This window comes from Pyxicephalus adspersus, chromosome 9 (genome assembly GCF_032062135.1).
Source record: "Pyxicephalus adspersus chromosome 9, UCB_Pads_2.0, whole genome shotgun sequence".
Lineage (NCBI taxonomy): Eukaryota > Metazoa > Chordata > Amphibia > Anura > Pyxicephalidae > Pyxicephalus > Pyxicephalus adspersus.
Genome location: NC_092866.1, coordinates 45191099 through 45209019, shown reverse-complemented (window position 1 = coordinate 45209019; position 17921 = coordinate 45191099). Strand labels below are relative to the sequence as shown.

The window sequence follows — 17921 nt, the reverse complement described above, 5'->3', positions numbered from 1 at the left end:
GGATGAAAGATATATTATATAAATTATACTTACTGGTGTTCAATCTGAAAATTGAGATGTCCACTGAACCAGTCATTGAAGAAGGATTGTTCTATGTTACATGTTGCTGCTAACTGTGAAAATAACAGATCTAAATGTTAGGTGCAGTTAGGAAACACCTTCACCTTCAAGAAATATCATGCATCAATCATTAAACTCAAACTTTATACTGTTGACAAAAAAGAATTTATGCGGATGTATTGTAATAGCTTTAGTTCACATTTCAGATAACTTAAGAAACTGCATACTTTTTTTTTAGTTTTAGATAATGATTGAAAGTGTTAGAACTTATATTTGGCATTTTTTATTGCTCTCTGGCATATTTTTTATTGTTGTCTGTTTGCCCTGATTACCATTGTTACTAGGACAGGAACTAATAAGATTTCAGGAATTTTACAACTGTCACTAGAACAGGGGGTGAGGGTAAATCTTCCATTTGGAACACGTGTTCCTGTGGCAACTGTCTAAAAGGGGATTCTCTCTCACTTTCTTAGATGTATCTAAATGGCAGGAAATGGGGAGATGATTCTCCTGGACAACACAGAGAGCAAAAAAAAACTTTTACAAAGATTGTAACCAACCTTACTGTATCTAAGATTGTTTTGACTTTTGTCCCAAATATTACACCAATACTTTTGTACAGAACATTGCTTGTTACACAAGGTGTAGAAAAGTAATAGCATAACAATGCACCAGCACAGAGACTTGCTGTATTGTGAAGATAATGACAGACTTGATGACTACTACCGCATGCCTATTTAAAAACCTTACCCTGGTCAACATCAACAAATGTCCTGACTTGATCTCCTACCTGACTGCTCAGCCAGTCTCTGTATTTTTCATGATCAATATTCATGGGTATATGATTCATCTGTGTTACCCACACAAACCAGTGTGACTCAATAAACCTGCAAAGCATAGAGGACAATTCTTAAAAATAGGACAATTACACGGGGACAGTTAAAAGTATTCTTTTAATTAAAGTATCGGAGGATTTTGTGAAAACATTGGAAATTGATATAGATATTTTCCAAGCCCACATTTGACATTTCCCATTATGTACAGAAAAAAGCAGAACAGGATTTAATAATAAATATAAACAGTACATTAAATTAGCCCTTGGGAGTTACGAAAACTGATGCTTAAGGTCAATCAGAGCTACATACCTGACTATGGTGAGCAGGAGAATTGATCCAAAAACCCCATAGTAAGGAACAAATGTGATGAAAAAACGAGTATAGTAGGACAGTGACCAAGCCAGATCCTGTAAACAAGGTAATATTAGGTAAAAAAAAAAATAGTACAATATAAAGAAGTGTTACTATCCCATGAGAGCAATACGGTGTGTTAGCGTAAGCTTTAATAGTCAGGATAAAGTCAAGCTATAACCTTGCATCAAAAGTGCACCAGGCTAACCTAAACTGATTCTGTTTGTAAAATGTTCTAAAACCAGTACATCATTAGGACATGTGTACACAGGCATGGGCTTGTGTTGATGGCATTAGTCTGAGAAGCTTTTGAGATCAAACAGAATTCATTGACTGGTGCATCAGGTCGAATGTATAGTAAAATAGGTTTGGCTTCACATTTTCAGGACATGTTAATCAAAGCGCAGCTAAGCAAAGTTTATTTTTTCAAAATAAATTTTCTAAGTAGGTCTTAGAATGAAAGCTAAAAACTGACTTGTTATGGGAATGTGTATGTTTGCTAGGAGTCATTTCAATATCTGCTTTTATTTAGTCAGCATTAGATATGTGATAATCTGGGATTGTAAACTCCTAACTGTTAAGAGTTTTTTAAAAGACAAAATTCTTATGCTCAAATTATTTACTGAACATACATTCTTATGTAAAATTAAGTAGCTGAAAACACTTACCACCCAATCCTTACGGGTTATCATTGTCTTCATGATTTGGACTGTGAAGTACACTGGGATCAGAAGTGGGGGACCAACTAAAGGTAACATAAATAGTGATGAGAAAATTACACTTAAAGATCATTCCCTACAAATCTTTGTCTTGTTAATGTGCTGCTAAAGAATACTGGTTGTCAAATTTGTTACACAGTGTTAGACCAGCCTTCCAATGTTTTACAATTTTGCAATAAAACATAAACCCCCTTCTTTACCTTGAGCAAACCCCACATATGTCTGTTTTTAAATACCATCATGGCCATTGTTGATAAAAATGGCCACTTTTGGATTGTCCATAATAGAAATGTAGGGTATCATCTGGAGAAAAGCATGGAGAAGCCGAAAAATATTTAAGCTGTTAAATCGAAGTCCAATTACTTACTCAGGAAAAAATACTGATGTTGGTGATTATACGGTAGGAACTTTATTTTCTTCTTTCCATACTAGGAGGTCAGAGAACATAATTAGTGTACTTGCATATCAAGGTTAGATGTCATCCAAAGCAACACTCCCATCACTATATCAGATGAATACAATATAATTAAATTACATATTCAACTGAAATTAATTTACTTAAACTTGTGATTATCAATTACTGAGTGCTACCCACAGGACTGTAGAAGAAAGGGAGAAATAGGGCATTACATTACTGTCATTACTGGCAGTAGTCTAACCAGACAAAAGTCACAGTCTAATCATTCCAAAAGGAAATACAACAAAAATGCAAGGCTTGTCTATAATAAGCAAATTCAAGAATGATAAATTTTTGATAACCCTGTAAACTTTCCTAGTTACTCTTAAGCCTGGGTGGTATAAAACCAGTATGTGTGGACAGTATAGGTCCTTTTTATTATATTCAGTTCAACGCTTTCAATTTAAACAGCATAAAAATTATCTTCATAAGCTTTAAAGGTGCCTAAGCCTATTTAAGATGTTTTTTGTGCTTTCCATGTTCTTCCATGTGCTATGCCTAAATGCCAGTCCTATATGGTGTTTCCCAGGGGGGCGTTCTGCTTCCAGTATGGAATTTAGCTAAATAAGTAGGATTTCTGACCCTATTGTACACGCATTTGGCTTTCTTCTGTATACTGCCCCTAGCACACACACACATCTCTCTTCCCAGGATCTAAGCCAGTAGCGAGTATTCCCTTTCTGCACACAAAAGATTACTATCCAGTTTTAAACCTGTGGTATATGTGCATTTACCCCTCAGTATATAATAGGTAACCATATTATGTGCATTGCACTGTCAGTAACCAGTCTCAAGGTGATGTACATTAACCCCTCAGTGAGCAGGTTCTAGTCTATCAAAGATTATATGACAAATTACAGTGATATATGACACCTACCTCCACAGGCTGAGTGTCTCCCAACACAAAAATGTGGACCATGTTCACATCTGGATCCTTGCTGAATATGTTGGGCTTTGCATGGTGCTGAAAATGACGATGGTTCCACCAGTTGGCTGAAGCTCCCTGATGGCAGAGGGGTTCAAGTGAGCTGAGCAGCAAGATTAAATAACAGTACATAGCTCTACAACTCCCATAGCTTCCTAGATGTAACCCATTTTTATGAAAGCCTTGTTTTCTATTACCGCTAAATGTTTGATGATATCTGATGTGGGCCGTTTTTGTGTTTATTGTGTTTGTAATAATTATGGTAAATAAATATCATAATATTAAAAAAAGCGTTGTAACATTTAATGGAAAATTAACTAGTAGTAGGTTCATTTGTTCTAAATCATGCTCAGGAATTAAATGATTTGAAGCATCTGAGTCCTTTTTAGTACTGTCAGTGCTCTTGCTTTCTTGAAATGGATTTTAATGGTTTTATAAAATGTGAGCCAGAGGAAAGACCTCTGTTTTCTAAAATAGAATAAAAGTGGGTATGATAAAGTGACATTGTTTTGCAAAGAAGACCTCCAGTTTCCCTTCTATTCACCTTGCATGCACTCCTTTTAAAACAGGTATTGAATTCAGCTTTGACATTGGAGAGCGGAGATGTTACTCCTTTGTACATGTGCCAGCACTCAAGTCTTGAGACTGGCCTGCTATGCCCGAGCACTGTCTTAGCAAAGCAGGTCACATGCACTATCATACCCTAACACTGATGGGAGGCATCATCAGCTGCAAATGAAGGTGGCGCATTGAGGGTATGCTGGCAAGTAAAGTATATGAGAGGTTTGGGTATTTTTTGCTATACCCGCTGTAGACAATATGTGATATGCTCTCTTTAAGTGTACATTCCAAAGAAGGGGCCTGTGCAATCATTTAGTTTATTGGGACACTACTAAGGTTCCCTTTTATAGTCCCCTCATTTTTTGGAGCCCTGTGTCACTCAAAGGCAAAGAAACTTAACCCTTTAGTAACGTCATGATGCCAGAACCCCCCACTTTCCCATTGCAGGCTCAGACCTGACCTGGGTTGTGTCCAGGGACTTACCTAAGCAGCTCTGGCCGATGCGTCCCCCCCAGCAGGGTCCTTTTCCTGACCCCGTCCGGGTTGGCACCGGCCATAGCTGCGGACCACCAAAATTTTCTCGCAGACCACTGGTTGGCGACTGCTAATTTACACAGTATATGTTTTTCTTGATATACAAAATACCCTCTTTCTACCTTTTACTATTTAGCTGTAGTAGATGTATACAAAATATTATGTTCTTCTTGTCTATTTCTATATTAGGCAGTTATCATATTTGGCTCCTGACCTAAATGTCCATCACACAACTAAATACCCCTGCGAAACGGCACCTTTAGGTGGCCAATGACGAATTTATGAGCAATGTGATTCCATATTGATTTCTTGAAGACGGATAAGTGTCCAAAGTCATGTTGCAGCCAACCAGCCTGGGCCTGCAGGGAAAAAAAATACATTTCTACAATAAATATTATTATATAATATATAATAATTACACCAAAGGTTCTAAACTTTAGAGTGCAAATCTAATAACATTAAAAGTAATAATTAATGTGCCTAGGTATAACAACTGGAGAAATTAGAAAGTGATGGTGTTGTTTAGAGCAACCAATTAGACTCCAGCTGTAATGTTAGAAAATGTAAGCAACATTTTTTATAGATAACAGTAATAATAGTAATAGTATAAAGTCTAAAAGGTCTTTCAACCAAATTAGCTAGTTCACCTAAATAGGAAAATGTATTTATAATGAATTTAATAACCTGAGAAACTGCGAGGAGCAGAATGGTCATTATGGTTGGTATCCATCCATTGCCAAAGTAGTTAAGAGTTGCCCAGGCGATAGCTTCCAGGACTAGGATATGTAATAGATAAAGACCGAAAAACACTGGGCTGGCATTGAAAAGTCCCATGTCCTCTGCTGTTTTACGTAATTTCTTAAAGTCTTCCACTTGCTCAATCTGTATGAAGACAACATTATATTAGAAAAAAAAACTATGCAAAGTTAAATCTACCTAAATTTTGTAGGCTGTTCCCAATCAAAAATATTAGGAATAAGATGAGAAAATTTAGTCAAAAGTTTGAACTTCAGATTCAGATACAACAGTTCTGATATAAAATGAAACCTCAGATCGTATGCAAATTTAAGGGGGGAAGCACAGCGTGTAATTATAGATAGAAACGTTGTTTTGGAGGGCTGTGTGGTTAGACTTATCATAAGACTGCAAAAAGTAATAGAGGCATGAAGGTCTGTGATCTTTACACCCCTAATCATAATCTGCTTTTGTTAGCTGCCCTAGGTGCTCTGTCCATGGGCAGAAATGAAGAAAGGTTAATTCAGGCCATGGCATGTTTCAGGGTCAGTTTAAGCAATGATTGGGATGTATTTGTCTGTAAAGGGTTCAATAACCATGGCCATATGCACTGTTATTCCAAAGTTTGGTGTCTGGTTAGCAGTATTTATATTTAGTGACCGCATGTCCCACTGCTTGCTAGCACCCTGCAATTCCAAAAGTTTCAGAAATCACCATCCCCAGTTCTGTGGAATGTAGCTGGAATACACAGAATTTTCTGATGTAATGCACAATGACAATGTTCCATCACCTAATGAGATGCAAAAATACAAGCATTTTAATCATATTTTCCAGAGGTCCTAGGGCTTGATAGTATTTGAAGTATATAAGGAGAGGTGAAGTAGCAGAATTTAAAATAGTAATGTACAATACACTAACCTAGGCAGCATTGTGACCCAGCTGGCCTACCCACCTTCTACCTCTCTAGGACTTGTTTTACCATCTGCTAAATATAGCAAAATAGACTAATTGACACAGAAAGCCTTTTCCTTTTAACAATGGACATTTTGATATGTCTATCCACCTACAAAGAACAAGCTGCACAATTATCATAGATTTTCAGCCCAGGGCTCATGTTTCTGAAGAGTTCAGAGTCTGGGAAAGCTTGAGAATAATATTAATAATACAGGAGCCTAGAACAATAAACAGGTATCAATAATGGAGAAACTAGATTATATTACTCAGCAAATGACTTGCAGAGCTAGCTTTATAAAATCAACCCTTTCTTATCCAAAGAAAGGCTAAATTTCACTTAGTAAGAAAAAACAAACAAATGATATAATGAAATAAGTGAAATTATTACTGCCCTAGTTTGGATAAATGTATACCAATATTTTTGCAAAATCAACACCAGCTAAGATACTGGAAATTTGGTCCGGCCTGTCTTACCCCCTTTGCATTGGTAGTTGGTAGTGCAAGATCATGGAAGGGGCAGGACAAGAACCAGCTTTTCAGTTGAAATTGGTATTTGCATAACACAAAGCCCTAAATTTACATGGGTAACTTGGATGCAAACTGAAGATGAATGATCTAATAAAACCTCAAGGAATGTTTATCAAACTATGGAAACACTTTAGGTTTAATTTCACATACACATCCTATGTCCTTATCTGTACTATCCATTGGCTCCTCAGGTCTTCAATATTGATTATATTTGTTCTTTTTAGCTAGAACTATATGCTGTTTCTTGCATAAAAGTTAATCAATCAAAGAATAATCTGATGGCTGCCATTGCTGACCTGGGAATTATACTGACACATCAGCAATACTTTCTAGACTACTGACTAGGAACAAACATGCCAAATAAAAGAGTTATAAAAAAAGTCAGAAGTCCTTATCTGCACTAGTTGGTATTTTATGTAAAGACAATTTACTAGAAAATACTTAGATTCACAGTATGTGTCCCAACTAAGGAGATTTACCCTCTCTACTTTTCCTAGTGACTTTTGCCATCATAACAAAAAGTAAGGGAAAATCTACAGTTGAAGTTGTTTTTAGAAAAAGAAGTAAAGTAAAATCTTCCAATTGGGAAACCACCATGTGATGGTGACTTCAGTGAAAACTATCAAAAGTTTAGCCACTCTACAACCAGCAACAATAAGGGAGCTTTTGGGGCTTCATTGTAGGATGAAAGGCAGTTGTAATTCTAAGATACCTTTACAGTAAATCCAGGATAGTGACTTGCTGTACTGAAGCAGGACATTCAGCCAGGCGACTAGCAATGTCCATACTTCTTTAAATCAAGAGAGGTATTGAACTCAACCCAAAACCTTTTTTTCAATTTTTGTATATAGAACTGCAAGTTCAGAATCCATTCTAAAGTTATTTTGTCTTCTGTGTCCTTGTTGTGAAGTTTCCCCATGATTTTTGTTCCACTGCTAGAGCCACCAGGACAGAAACAGAAACAAAAAAACAAAAATACAGCGAATCAAAGTTGGCATTCTTTATGAGATTTTTCTCCGTTTCGTTGTACCTGTGAATCTGACAGAAGTTTAACCTTTTTTAATTCTGTGTGATAGTAGCCCAATGTGATAGTGGACTTACATTTTTTCCACGATCCTGGCTGGGCTCATTTTCGGCCAATTCTCCAACATACAATGGCTTGAGAAATTTCCTTACAAAGTTCAGATCTGGGTGAAATGCTTGAAAAGCTTCCTGTGAAAAAATAATAATTGGGTCAAGAACATTTCGAGGCAAGAAGTGAAATCAACAAAACAACTAACAAAGTCCACTAACTTACACCAAGGATACCCTGTTACTACCTCTTAGTTTTTAAACAATTTACAGCTGGGACCATGAAGAGCTAAAACCTCTGTAACACTGTAGCAAAAAATGTCAATTTTGGAAAGTACAGGATTGTTCTCCACTAATCCTTCCACCAAAAGCTACTTCCTAACTCTTGCTGATCCCAGCATATGGCTTCATGTTTTTGTTATCCAAAAGTGCCATGAGCATGCATCCGGTAGAGATCTGGCAGGTACTGGCTTGAAATGATGAAATAAAGAAATAGTGGGACAATCAAGGGAACAACGTGCAACTGATCTAAGCAAAGTAAGATCTGGCACACATGGGCTTCAGTTTATATAACAGCTGTACATACAGCAGGCTATTTTAAAGTATTTAAAACATTCTTCAAGTGCAGTTTGGTGACGTTACACACAGATCCTTTTAGGAAACATGACTATCTCTTTAAATAAGCCACTAGCAGGCTTCAGCAGGATTTCAGAAAGTTTCAGAAGTCCTTTAAACTTTCTGAAGCTTGATTGCAGCTTATAAAGCGGTGGTGCCATTTATTGTGAATATAGTACAGTAGTCTGCAATGCACTGTAATATTATGATTAATAAACAGGATTTAGATAGCACCAACATAATACGCAGCGCTGTACAATAAATAGGACAGATACAGACAGTGACACAGGAGGAGGAGAAGACCCTGCCCCGAGAAGCTTACAATCTAGGAGGTGGGGGAATGTGGGCTAGTGGAGTGCTGCCACCCTATTTAACAAAACAGCAGCTATTTATCACACAAAACTCCTTGCACCAGCACAACACATGGGGGTAAATCTCAATGAATGTGATTGGCTATTCTCTCACCACATTTACTGAGCTATGTGAATTATCCCTTGCAATGTGTATTTAGTTGCTCACCTAATGTTCAGCTATATTCATGTAACTCATAAAGGGCAGATTTTAAAGTGTTTTCTACATGTTCCATGGGTAAGTCAACGTCCTTGCTCTTGTACTATGCAACCTCCTCTCTTACTGCTTTATGTATCACTATTTAGATTTAAACTTTAAAGGCAGGTTTGACCCCGAGCAGTGCAGTGCATAGAAGCTAGCTTGGTGTATGTTAGAGGCAACAGAAGGAGGGTGTGTTTTGTAGTATGTTAAAAAGGAAAAGCGGTTCCCAGATCAATAAGTAGTAATGGGTTCTGGTGCACTACAGCAACCTATCTATAAAAAGCAAATCCTGGTCAGGCATAAATATATTCCCTGTGTTTTCACATTTATCTTTATTTGTTTGTTTGTTTTATTTCATTATCTTATATCAAAAATAAACGTAAGATATATATTCTTTTCTTTTATATTATTTTTTTTACACAATATGTTCTCGTAATAGTATGTTATACTATGTAAGTGTTTAATTATTATTAGAGATGATCTGCTTAGCTCTGTCCTCATTAGGGGTTCCCTTGCTGCACCTGACCGCCAGTTGCCTGCACAGCTCTGAACTGCAGTAACCTCTTCTTTACAGCTCTCTGCATCCCTTGTTCTCAATGAGCCCTAGCAGAAGGTGCTCCACCAATCAGAGAGCTCCTTTATTTTGGCTTCCTCCTACAGGCAGACATGACCAGCTGTCTCTAACAGACAGCCTGCAAAAACCCTTTATGGCTCAGTTCTCATTTCTTGTACGCCTAAAGCACACCATTTACACTGTGTAATAAAACAATAGCACACCGCACTAATCTCCCGGAAATGTAGATATCAAAGGCTCTGATGTGTCAGATTGTAACATCACAATTAAAGGACTCCATGATACAACACACAATCAGATATAGACACAGAGTATAAAACGTTAAGCAGACACTTCTTTACTGTCCTATTAAATTCTGATCACATATATCCCCGGTGTAATACACAATACACTCCTTTATTTACTAAAAATAATAGGCATGGTGAAGCCAGGCTCATGTCTATAGAGAATATCTTTTCAGGGATGCAGCCTTATGTCTGGAGCTCTGGGGAATTTATGTGTGTGCTGGATGATCCCATTTACTTCTACATTGATACATTTTACAAAACAAGATGAGTGGTGAATGGTGGGGACTTATCAAGCTATAAAATTAACATTACAGATACCACGTCTTTTGCGTGATTGATGCCCAACGCTGGATATACGCAATTTTCTTCACAGTGAAACAATAGATTTTGGTTTTATGAGTGCATTTGTGACCAAGGTGTGAGCACTCTTTGACCAATTGTCAGGCACCCTCTGACAAATCGTCAAGCACCCTCTGACCAATTGTCAAGCTCCCTCTGACCAATCATCAAGCACCCTCTGACCATTCGTCAAGCACCCTCTGACCAATTGTCAAGATCCCTCTGACCAACCATCAAGCACCCTCTGACCAACCATCAAGCACCCTCTGACCATTCGTCAAGCTCCCTCTGACCAATTGTCAAGCTCCCTCTGACCAATCATCAAGCACTCTCTGCCCAACAGTCAAGCACCCTCTGACCTATCATCAAGCACCCGCTGACCAATCCTCAAGCACCTTCTGACCAATCATCAAGCACTCTCTGACCAATCATCAAGCACTCTCTGACCAATCATCAAGCACTCTCTGTGGGATTAAACTGGAATTCCTAAAAAGCTTTTCATATTGAAATTTACCATATGTGTTGCATCAAGTTATTGTTTTAGGTGTGCATGGTTCCATGAAAAAAGTGTGGATGGGCATATCGAGGCCACCATTTTCGGGGCAAGGGGCTCTTGTGTAGTGGGCCTTGATCAACAGAGCTTGACTTTACAATACTGGAACAATTAGATATGAGGGAGAGGGGCCATGGCAAGTTTATGGGGCCCAAAAATGTTGATGATGGCCTTGGGGCAGCATTACAGCACCAAAGAGCAATCAATTAGGAAGTAGCCTTCACTGGTTTGCCAGTGCCATGTTGGTGATAGCGGAATTCTTACTGGCTGCTCTTGTTTAACATGAAATCAACTAAGAACTCTGAATAACACACATGAAATCCAAATATTGGTGCTAATGTACCTGTACTATCTGGCATGGCAGGAGACCTAATATTTCCTAAACACTGACAGGTCTTGCCCCTCCCTACCCTGTGAATGGATAGCCAAAGCAGCTGACTTATGGGCCCTGATTTATGAAAGCTCTCCAAGGCTGGGGAGAATACACTTTCAGAGGTGAACTGGGTGATCCAGAAAACATGGAATGGATTTTTGAAAATCATTTGCTATTTGCCAGCAAATGTTTTGAATCCTGGACTAGATCCATTCCAGGTTTGCTGGATCATCCAGCTTCACTGATGAAAGTGTATTCTCTCCAGCCTTGGAGAGCTTTCATAAATCAGGGTCATAATCTCATCTTTCAGTCACCCTGCTCTATCCTCCTATCTGTATACTCCATCACTACAGTCAATTGGCTCCTTACACTGCATATCCCTCTGCAAATCTAAGCTCCCCTCTGCAGGGACTGCAAATTGCTGACACCGGGCCAAATTCAGCTACATGTACTTCTTGCATTTAAAAAGTACAGTACATTCTTTAATAAAAACTTGTTGAAATCTAAAAAGTACAGTACATTTACCAGAATTTTAAAAAACACATAATGTGTTTTTTTATCTGCTTGGAGCTCAGTTTAAATCAGAATATATAAAAAAATACCAGGTTCTTTCTAGCAGCTGATCAGTTTGAAAAAAGCTATATAATGCACACTAGATAACACACTGTACAAATAATAAATGTATATATAATACACTGCAATGCACAGACTCGTTTTGCCTGATATCCAGCATAAAATGAGTAATATTTCCCAGCTCAATGTATTCTAGAGTCTCCTAATTTCTATTCCAGATGAATTAGTTCAGTATCTAGGTCTGACTACTATGCAGCTCTCTGTGGATGTGGATTTGAAAAGAAGAGGCATGTCAGCAATGTGAGCACATGAATGTCTTTACTGTAAGTAACCACACCAAGCAGAAGTCTTCAGCACCGGTCAGCATTCACATCTCTGCTCATGCCATGTAATTTATAATCTCAAAATAAACTCAATTTGATTCCAGAAAACATGCATCAGCATGAAATCACCACGTAGGGGCAAAATGACAATCCTTATATAGCCTTTTATTTAATAAAATCATGAAAACACTAAATTGAAAAAAATGAATACAATGCACTGGGTGATTCACTTATTAACAATGTTATTTCTTCTTTCATAGGTTAAATTAGGAATAAAAATGATGTTAGGCACACCTTACTTTCCATGTACCCCTTTTGATTGATGATTAAATATGGCTGAACAGATCCTTTAAGGGTTTCATTTTATTGCTTTTTTTGCTGTCTCATATTGCTGCATAATGTAGCTAAGCACAAAATAGATTTCTAGCATTCCCAAAGACTTTTTAAATATGTTCTCTGCTTGCCCATGAAAGCTTAGTCCATTCTGGTTACCACCATTATGGCAGTGGGACAGTCCTGGGTCCTTGGCTAATAATTAGAAGCAATTAGCGAGCAACTAATGCCATCCAACAAACACTGCAACTATGCTAAAATTCAAACATTAAAAATAAATTATTCCTAGTTATCTGTGATCCACTGCAACAAGAATGCAGAGCAGGGTCGTGGTACATCTTGAACCCTGGGTTGTCTGGGTTTAGATCTGATTGGGGATTTTTAACACTGGGATCGCTGCATGTGGGAGGCAGTGGGTGTGCTTTAGATTACCTTTCCCGTATTACAATCAGGGCTTTTAAGATCAGACATTTTTCACTTTTAAATAATAATCATGAGATAGAATTAACAGTTTTACTCATCAACCAATCAAAAGTTATTTGTTACCTTTCAAAGACTCCACTAATAAATGAAATATCATACACTATGATAAATAGTTGTACAGACATTTGTATTTGCCAGCCCAACTGGTAAAGCTGATATGTGATTGGCTGACATTTTAGGACCTTTCTGAATGTACACTGGGGTTCACAAACACTCCTTTCAGGACCAGTCACCTACACATTCCATAATCAAATTCTCAATTTGCATGTACAAATGTAGCTATAAGGCCCATATGCATAATGCAAATATGAGCACGCCAACCCAGTGTACATCCAGCTATGGTGACAACTCTTTGTATGAACGGTCACATAATCCGGTACGGTCTATTTGTAAAGTGTTATTTTGTTACCTATGATGACATTTACAGAAATGTGTGCCTTTTATTCTTTCCTGCCAATATAAAACCAGGATCTTTACCAAATGTACAAACATGGCAAGCGTAAAGGCTTATACAATCATTGCAGCCTTGTACATTGTATTGTCACCTGGCACGCACACATTACCCTGATTTTCTATTCTTCTATCAGACACGATCTAGCCATTACCCCTCCCTATATCAAAATATCAATTCCAAGAAACGTATTTTTAAAAATCTTGAACCATAATCAATCAAGTTTTTCAAAAATTGCCGACCTTATAATGAAGTGTAAAGGGAATTTAATGGCCAGTATGATTGTTAGCTCTGCAGATCAGGGAATAAAATAATATAACCCCCACCAGGACTCACCGAGGCATCTTCGCCAGCGAAGTGGCTGATAACTCTAATGCCCCCAGGATGCCTCTTCAGCCATTGACTGATGTTGTAGATTTTGCGGTCTATCACTAGCCATTTATCAGTCCTCGTGTTGTGTTTCTGGATTTCTTCCCAAGTGTAGCGAGGATCCGACTTGACGCAGCCGGAGCTGCACCCCTCTCCATTCTGGCCCCCCATGCCCATGGTTGCACCTTCCTTGGGTGGCACTTAGTGCCAGCTTCCCTGTCCTCCTCCTCTTCACTCTGTAGAGAAATAACAGCACGGATATCAGGGAATATTACACAATCACCATTTCTTTATCTTTCTACATTTTACTCACTTCCCTCTGTACCCCCTCCCTAATTTCTATTACCCCCCCTCCCTAATTTCTATCATGTCATTTACCCCCCCTTACCCCACCCTGTGCATCACATATCTCCCTCCCCCTCCACCTGCTGCTACAACTTACACAGAGGCTGCCTGCCTGCTCTCAGCCTGAGAAGCTCCACATGTAACCGGCTACATTCATTTCCCCTCCTCTCCCTCCTCCTCCTCCCTCAGCATCCTCCTCTCTCCTCCTCTCCCCTGTTTAGGGTTTCCAGGGCAATCAGCAGAGAGGGAGGACCAATCAAAGGCCAGGGACCAGGGGCAGCCTTCTTGTCATTGGCCCTCCTGGATCTTTCGAAGCTGGGAATTATCTTGAGCTGGGAGGGGAGCCAGAGAACCCCCCCCCCTCCTGAGCAAGGAGGGGGGTATATAAAAAAGAACAGGAGGGATGCAGAGAAAGATTCTCATATATATATATATATATATATATATATATGGATGAGAAATAGGAAATAAAAGGCAGGAGGGAAGAAGATGCAAATATAAGAGAACAAAAATATGAAATAATAGGCTTGGAAATAAAATATATAACTAAATAAATGAGTAACAGAGAAAAATATAAACCTTACCTGGACAGATGAGCTGGAGAAGAGATGAGATACAAATAGGTGTGTGGGAGTTAATGAACAGAGCTAGATGGAAATACATGGGGTTGATCCAGACATGCTTGTCTTTGTTTTAGAAGATAGGGGGCGATAGAGGGACAGAAAAAGAGCAGCCTGTGCAGTGACTGCTGTGTGTGCCATGCTGCCAGGTTAATCCAGGAGATAAGGTTATCAGGGGAGATCTGTCAGGGTCAGGCATAGACCTAAGTGCTTTTCTAGCTCATAATGACTGGTTACAACCTGCAGCATATAAAGACTATGGAGTAATCTGTTCACAACACATCTCTGCATGCTTATCAGCATCAATAATTAAATATAAAATAATTTACTGATAGCGATAACTTGAAAAAAAAATTGTCATCAGGATCAACATGCTGGGTTTATAGAGTTCAATGGTAATGTAACACTGTATGTGAAATATTTTCTTTTTTGACCTTTGAAAATCCAACAAGAGCTTCTGCTTGTAAGCACAAAATTAATGAATCGCAACATAATGGTGCTTGATCTACAAATAGGAATAATATTATTAAAGAATCTAATTGACTACACTAAGGCTAAGCACACACGTGCAATAATTGTTGTTATAAAACTAATGATTAAAGACTGATCAACGATTATTCATGATTATTTTGAAGGATCGTATTGGGCACAATTCTGTACATGCTGAAACGATTGGATCTTTTAAATTGAATCCACCAATAATGTAGTTACGATGCAGGAAGTGACATGTACAGGAGAAATTGTATCACAGAATAATCCACCATCACTGAATGACCGTACACACAATAGCGTACACACAATGGCGAACGATCAGATCCGCTGGGATGGTCGTTTGTTTCCAGCGACATCCCTCATTTGTCATCTTCGTTGACCAGTCATTGTGCAACTTTTTTTGTTAACACTTATCGGCCAATTGGTCGTTAATTGTTCATTTTCAATGACAATTATTGCACGTGTGTACGTAGCCTAAGTAACAGAGTGAGATATTTATAAATATTTAACAGGTCTGTTTTATAAAGGAGCGAATCTGACATTCAGGAACTTTCTCTGGTGGAGAGCCAATCACTGCCATTTAAAACACTGACATGAAAGATTGTCCGCCAGTGAATGTTGATGAATGTCAGATTCACTGCCTTATAAATAACCACAAGGATGAGAATCTAAATTTTCGGCCATGTAACTGTATTTTGCAAATACCAGTGGATTAGGCTGTGAATATTGTATTGTATTTCTGAAAGCACAGCTGACTTCCTATTCTGGAATCGTTGCGGTCTCTCAAATTGTCTCACAGAGCTATTCTCAATTTAGGGTTCCTCAACCAAGATTCTGTAGATTCTTAGGGTTCCTCCAGAGGTTGATAGGGGTTCCTTAAACAAAGGGCAATGTGCAACTCTCAGGTTAATTTAGGTGACACCAGTGATCTTTTTGGCTATCTGTATGGACGTCATTCTTCCCACTAGCCATTAATGTAAGAGACATTCTTCCTACTGACCACCACACAAATGTACTGAGCGTTGTGGCTATAGTAAGGGTTTCCTGAAGGCCTGAACGTTATTTCAAGGGGTTCCCTGTGTTAAAACACAGGGTTTCCTAAACTGTAGCTGATTGACTTCATGTTTGAAGATGCCTGCAAACTTTTAGGGCCACCTGCATGACTCCCTTTAACTTGCTAATAAGGGTGCGATTCTGGCCGCAACGGTAAAGCTATGCGCAGACATAAAATAATACTTGCCCTGTAGTTGAATGGTCGTGCTCATTTCAAGCAAATATCTGACATGTGCACAGCATACCCTGATAATGTTCATCAGTCCACCAGGGTAGATTGATGAACACTCCTTCAGAGGGGAGCACAGTGAGACACGACTCACCCCTCCCCATTGAACAGAGCTGTTTGTACAGCACTTGTCCATTCTACGGTCACTGGAATGGATCACAAAAGATTGTTTCAAGCAACAATCCTCTGACATCCATTACACAATTTTTTCCACTGGGCACCAAATAACAAGGCTTTTTTTCCATTGCCCTAGTAAATTGGTTTTAGCCGGGGTTCCTCAAAGACATAAACAAAATTTCAAGGGTTCATCAATGTAAAAAATAAAGTTGAAAACTTGTTGTCCGTTATCTCAGCTCAAGTAAAGTGGTTCTACAGGAGTAACCTGTACAAGGGGAATATGAAGATTGCCATTATTGGTGTCACTTTCTGAAAATGTTAGTGGTCTGCCTAATCAAATGTTTATAATACTTACTAAGACACAAACCTGGGGCAAGTATTCAGATCAGAAAGTTTTGACTTCATGCTGATCTATTCTTTGTGCTAGTTCAGGGTCAGTGACTTGGCAAGTTTTGAAAGCAGTCAACAATATTTGAAATGAGATCATAAATAGTAGACACAATATTTTTTCCTGCAAACATTTCCTCTGGATACATTTACATCTAACAATTACAGCTAAATGAGCTTGTTGTTGTTGGGCCTTTTATGTCCTTTTGTGTAATTAGTTTAATGATGGTTCTGTCAATCTGTTTTTTATCTGCAATTAATCTGCAATCTGCATTAATAAAGTGGATCTTGCATTAAAAATAGTAAAATGTCTGCTCATTAGATCAGGATCAGGCTACATCTTTATATGTTACTGTAGAACTGTATTGCAATAATGTACCTAGGAAAAAAGTACAAATATATGCCTACCATATACCTGGTCCTTGCCCACTGCACCTGAAGTCTAGGGAAAAGAAGTCCAGGGAATGTTGAGTAGTTTATATCTTACAAGATGATGCTCCTTTTCTGAGGTTTCTTCTTGCTAGATTTGGTCTACCATCATCCCTACGACCCTGCCAGAAGGATTGCAAAAGCACCTCCTGCAGTACGGAACATGCAGAAATGGCATGATGCTGCCCCAACAGGTTTTTTTTTTATTGCAGTGCAGAATTATAGCAAAGGGGTGCCCTTAAAAAATTAGCCAAGTGCAAAAATGGAAATGCATCTTGAACTCACCAAGACAACATAGGCAAAGGTTTGAAGATACCATGCCATTACATCCACAGTGTATGAGCTTGATGGACATTTATTTCAAACCCATGGCCATCAATATGAAGTTGCATCTCTTCCACTCTTCTTGAAGGGCTTTCAAACAGGAGGGCTCTAACCCTTCTTCAACCCAAGCAGCAAAAGAAGTATGAACTGGACTACATACGTAGGCTACGTAGGCTACGTACACACGTCAAATGATTCTCATATGATAAGTGCCTCTGATATCGGACGAGAATTTGGCGTGTGTACAGTGCTCATCGCTCATCGTTGGGACGCCGGTCCGGGCAGATCTATGGAAGAAGAATGATTACAATGAAAGTAAAGGGGAGAGAGCACAGCGGGGTACCACTCCGTCATTCTCCCCCTTCCCCT

At 38.6% G+C, this 17921-nt stretch overlaps 1 protein-coding gene across 2 annotated transcripts in view; it reads right to left on the bottom strand.

Moving 5' to 3' along the window:
• The window catches only part of LOC140337910 (fatty acid desaturase 2-like), a 19848-nt gene extending 5345 nt beyond the window's left edge, over positions 1-14503 (bottom strand). Inside the window, exons 1-11 of one of the 2 annotated variants that reach the window (XM_072421777.1) lie at positions 14486-14503; positions 13524-13792; positions 7762-7872; positions 5128-5325; positions 4701-4802; positions 3301-3426; positions 2334-2394; positions 1916-1992; positions 1206-1303; positions 851-947; positions 34-113 (exon numbers count right to left, since the gene is read on the bottom strand). In XM_072421777.1, coding sequence (XP_072277878.1) covers positions 34-113; positions 851-947; positions 1206-1303; positions 1916-1992; positions 2334-2394; positions 3301-3426; positions 4701-4802; positions 5128-5325; positions 7762-7872; positions 13524-13733 — 1160 coding nt within the window. In that variant the 5' untranslated portion in view covers positions 13734-13792; positions 14486-14503. Of the gene's footprint in view, positions 1-33; positions 114-850; positions 948-1205; positions 1304-1915; positions 1993-2333; positions 2395-3300; positions 3427-4700; positions 4803-5127; positions 5326-7761; positions 7873-13523; positions 13793-13998; positions 14083-14485 lie in introns of those variants that run through there. The other variant, XM_072421776.1, reaches the window with a different exon arrangement.
• Between the last annotated feature and the right edge of the window lie 3418 nt (positions 14504-17921).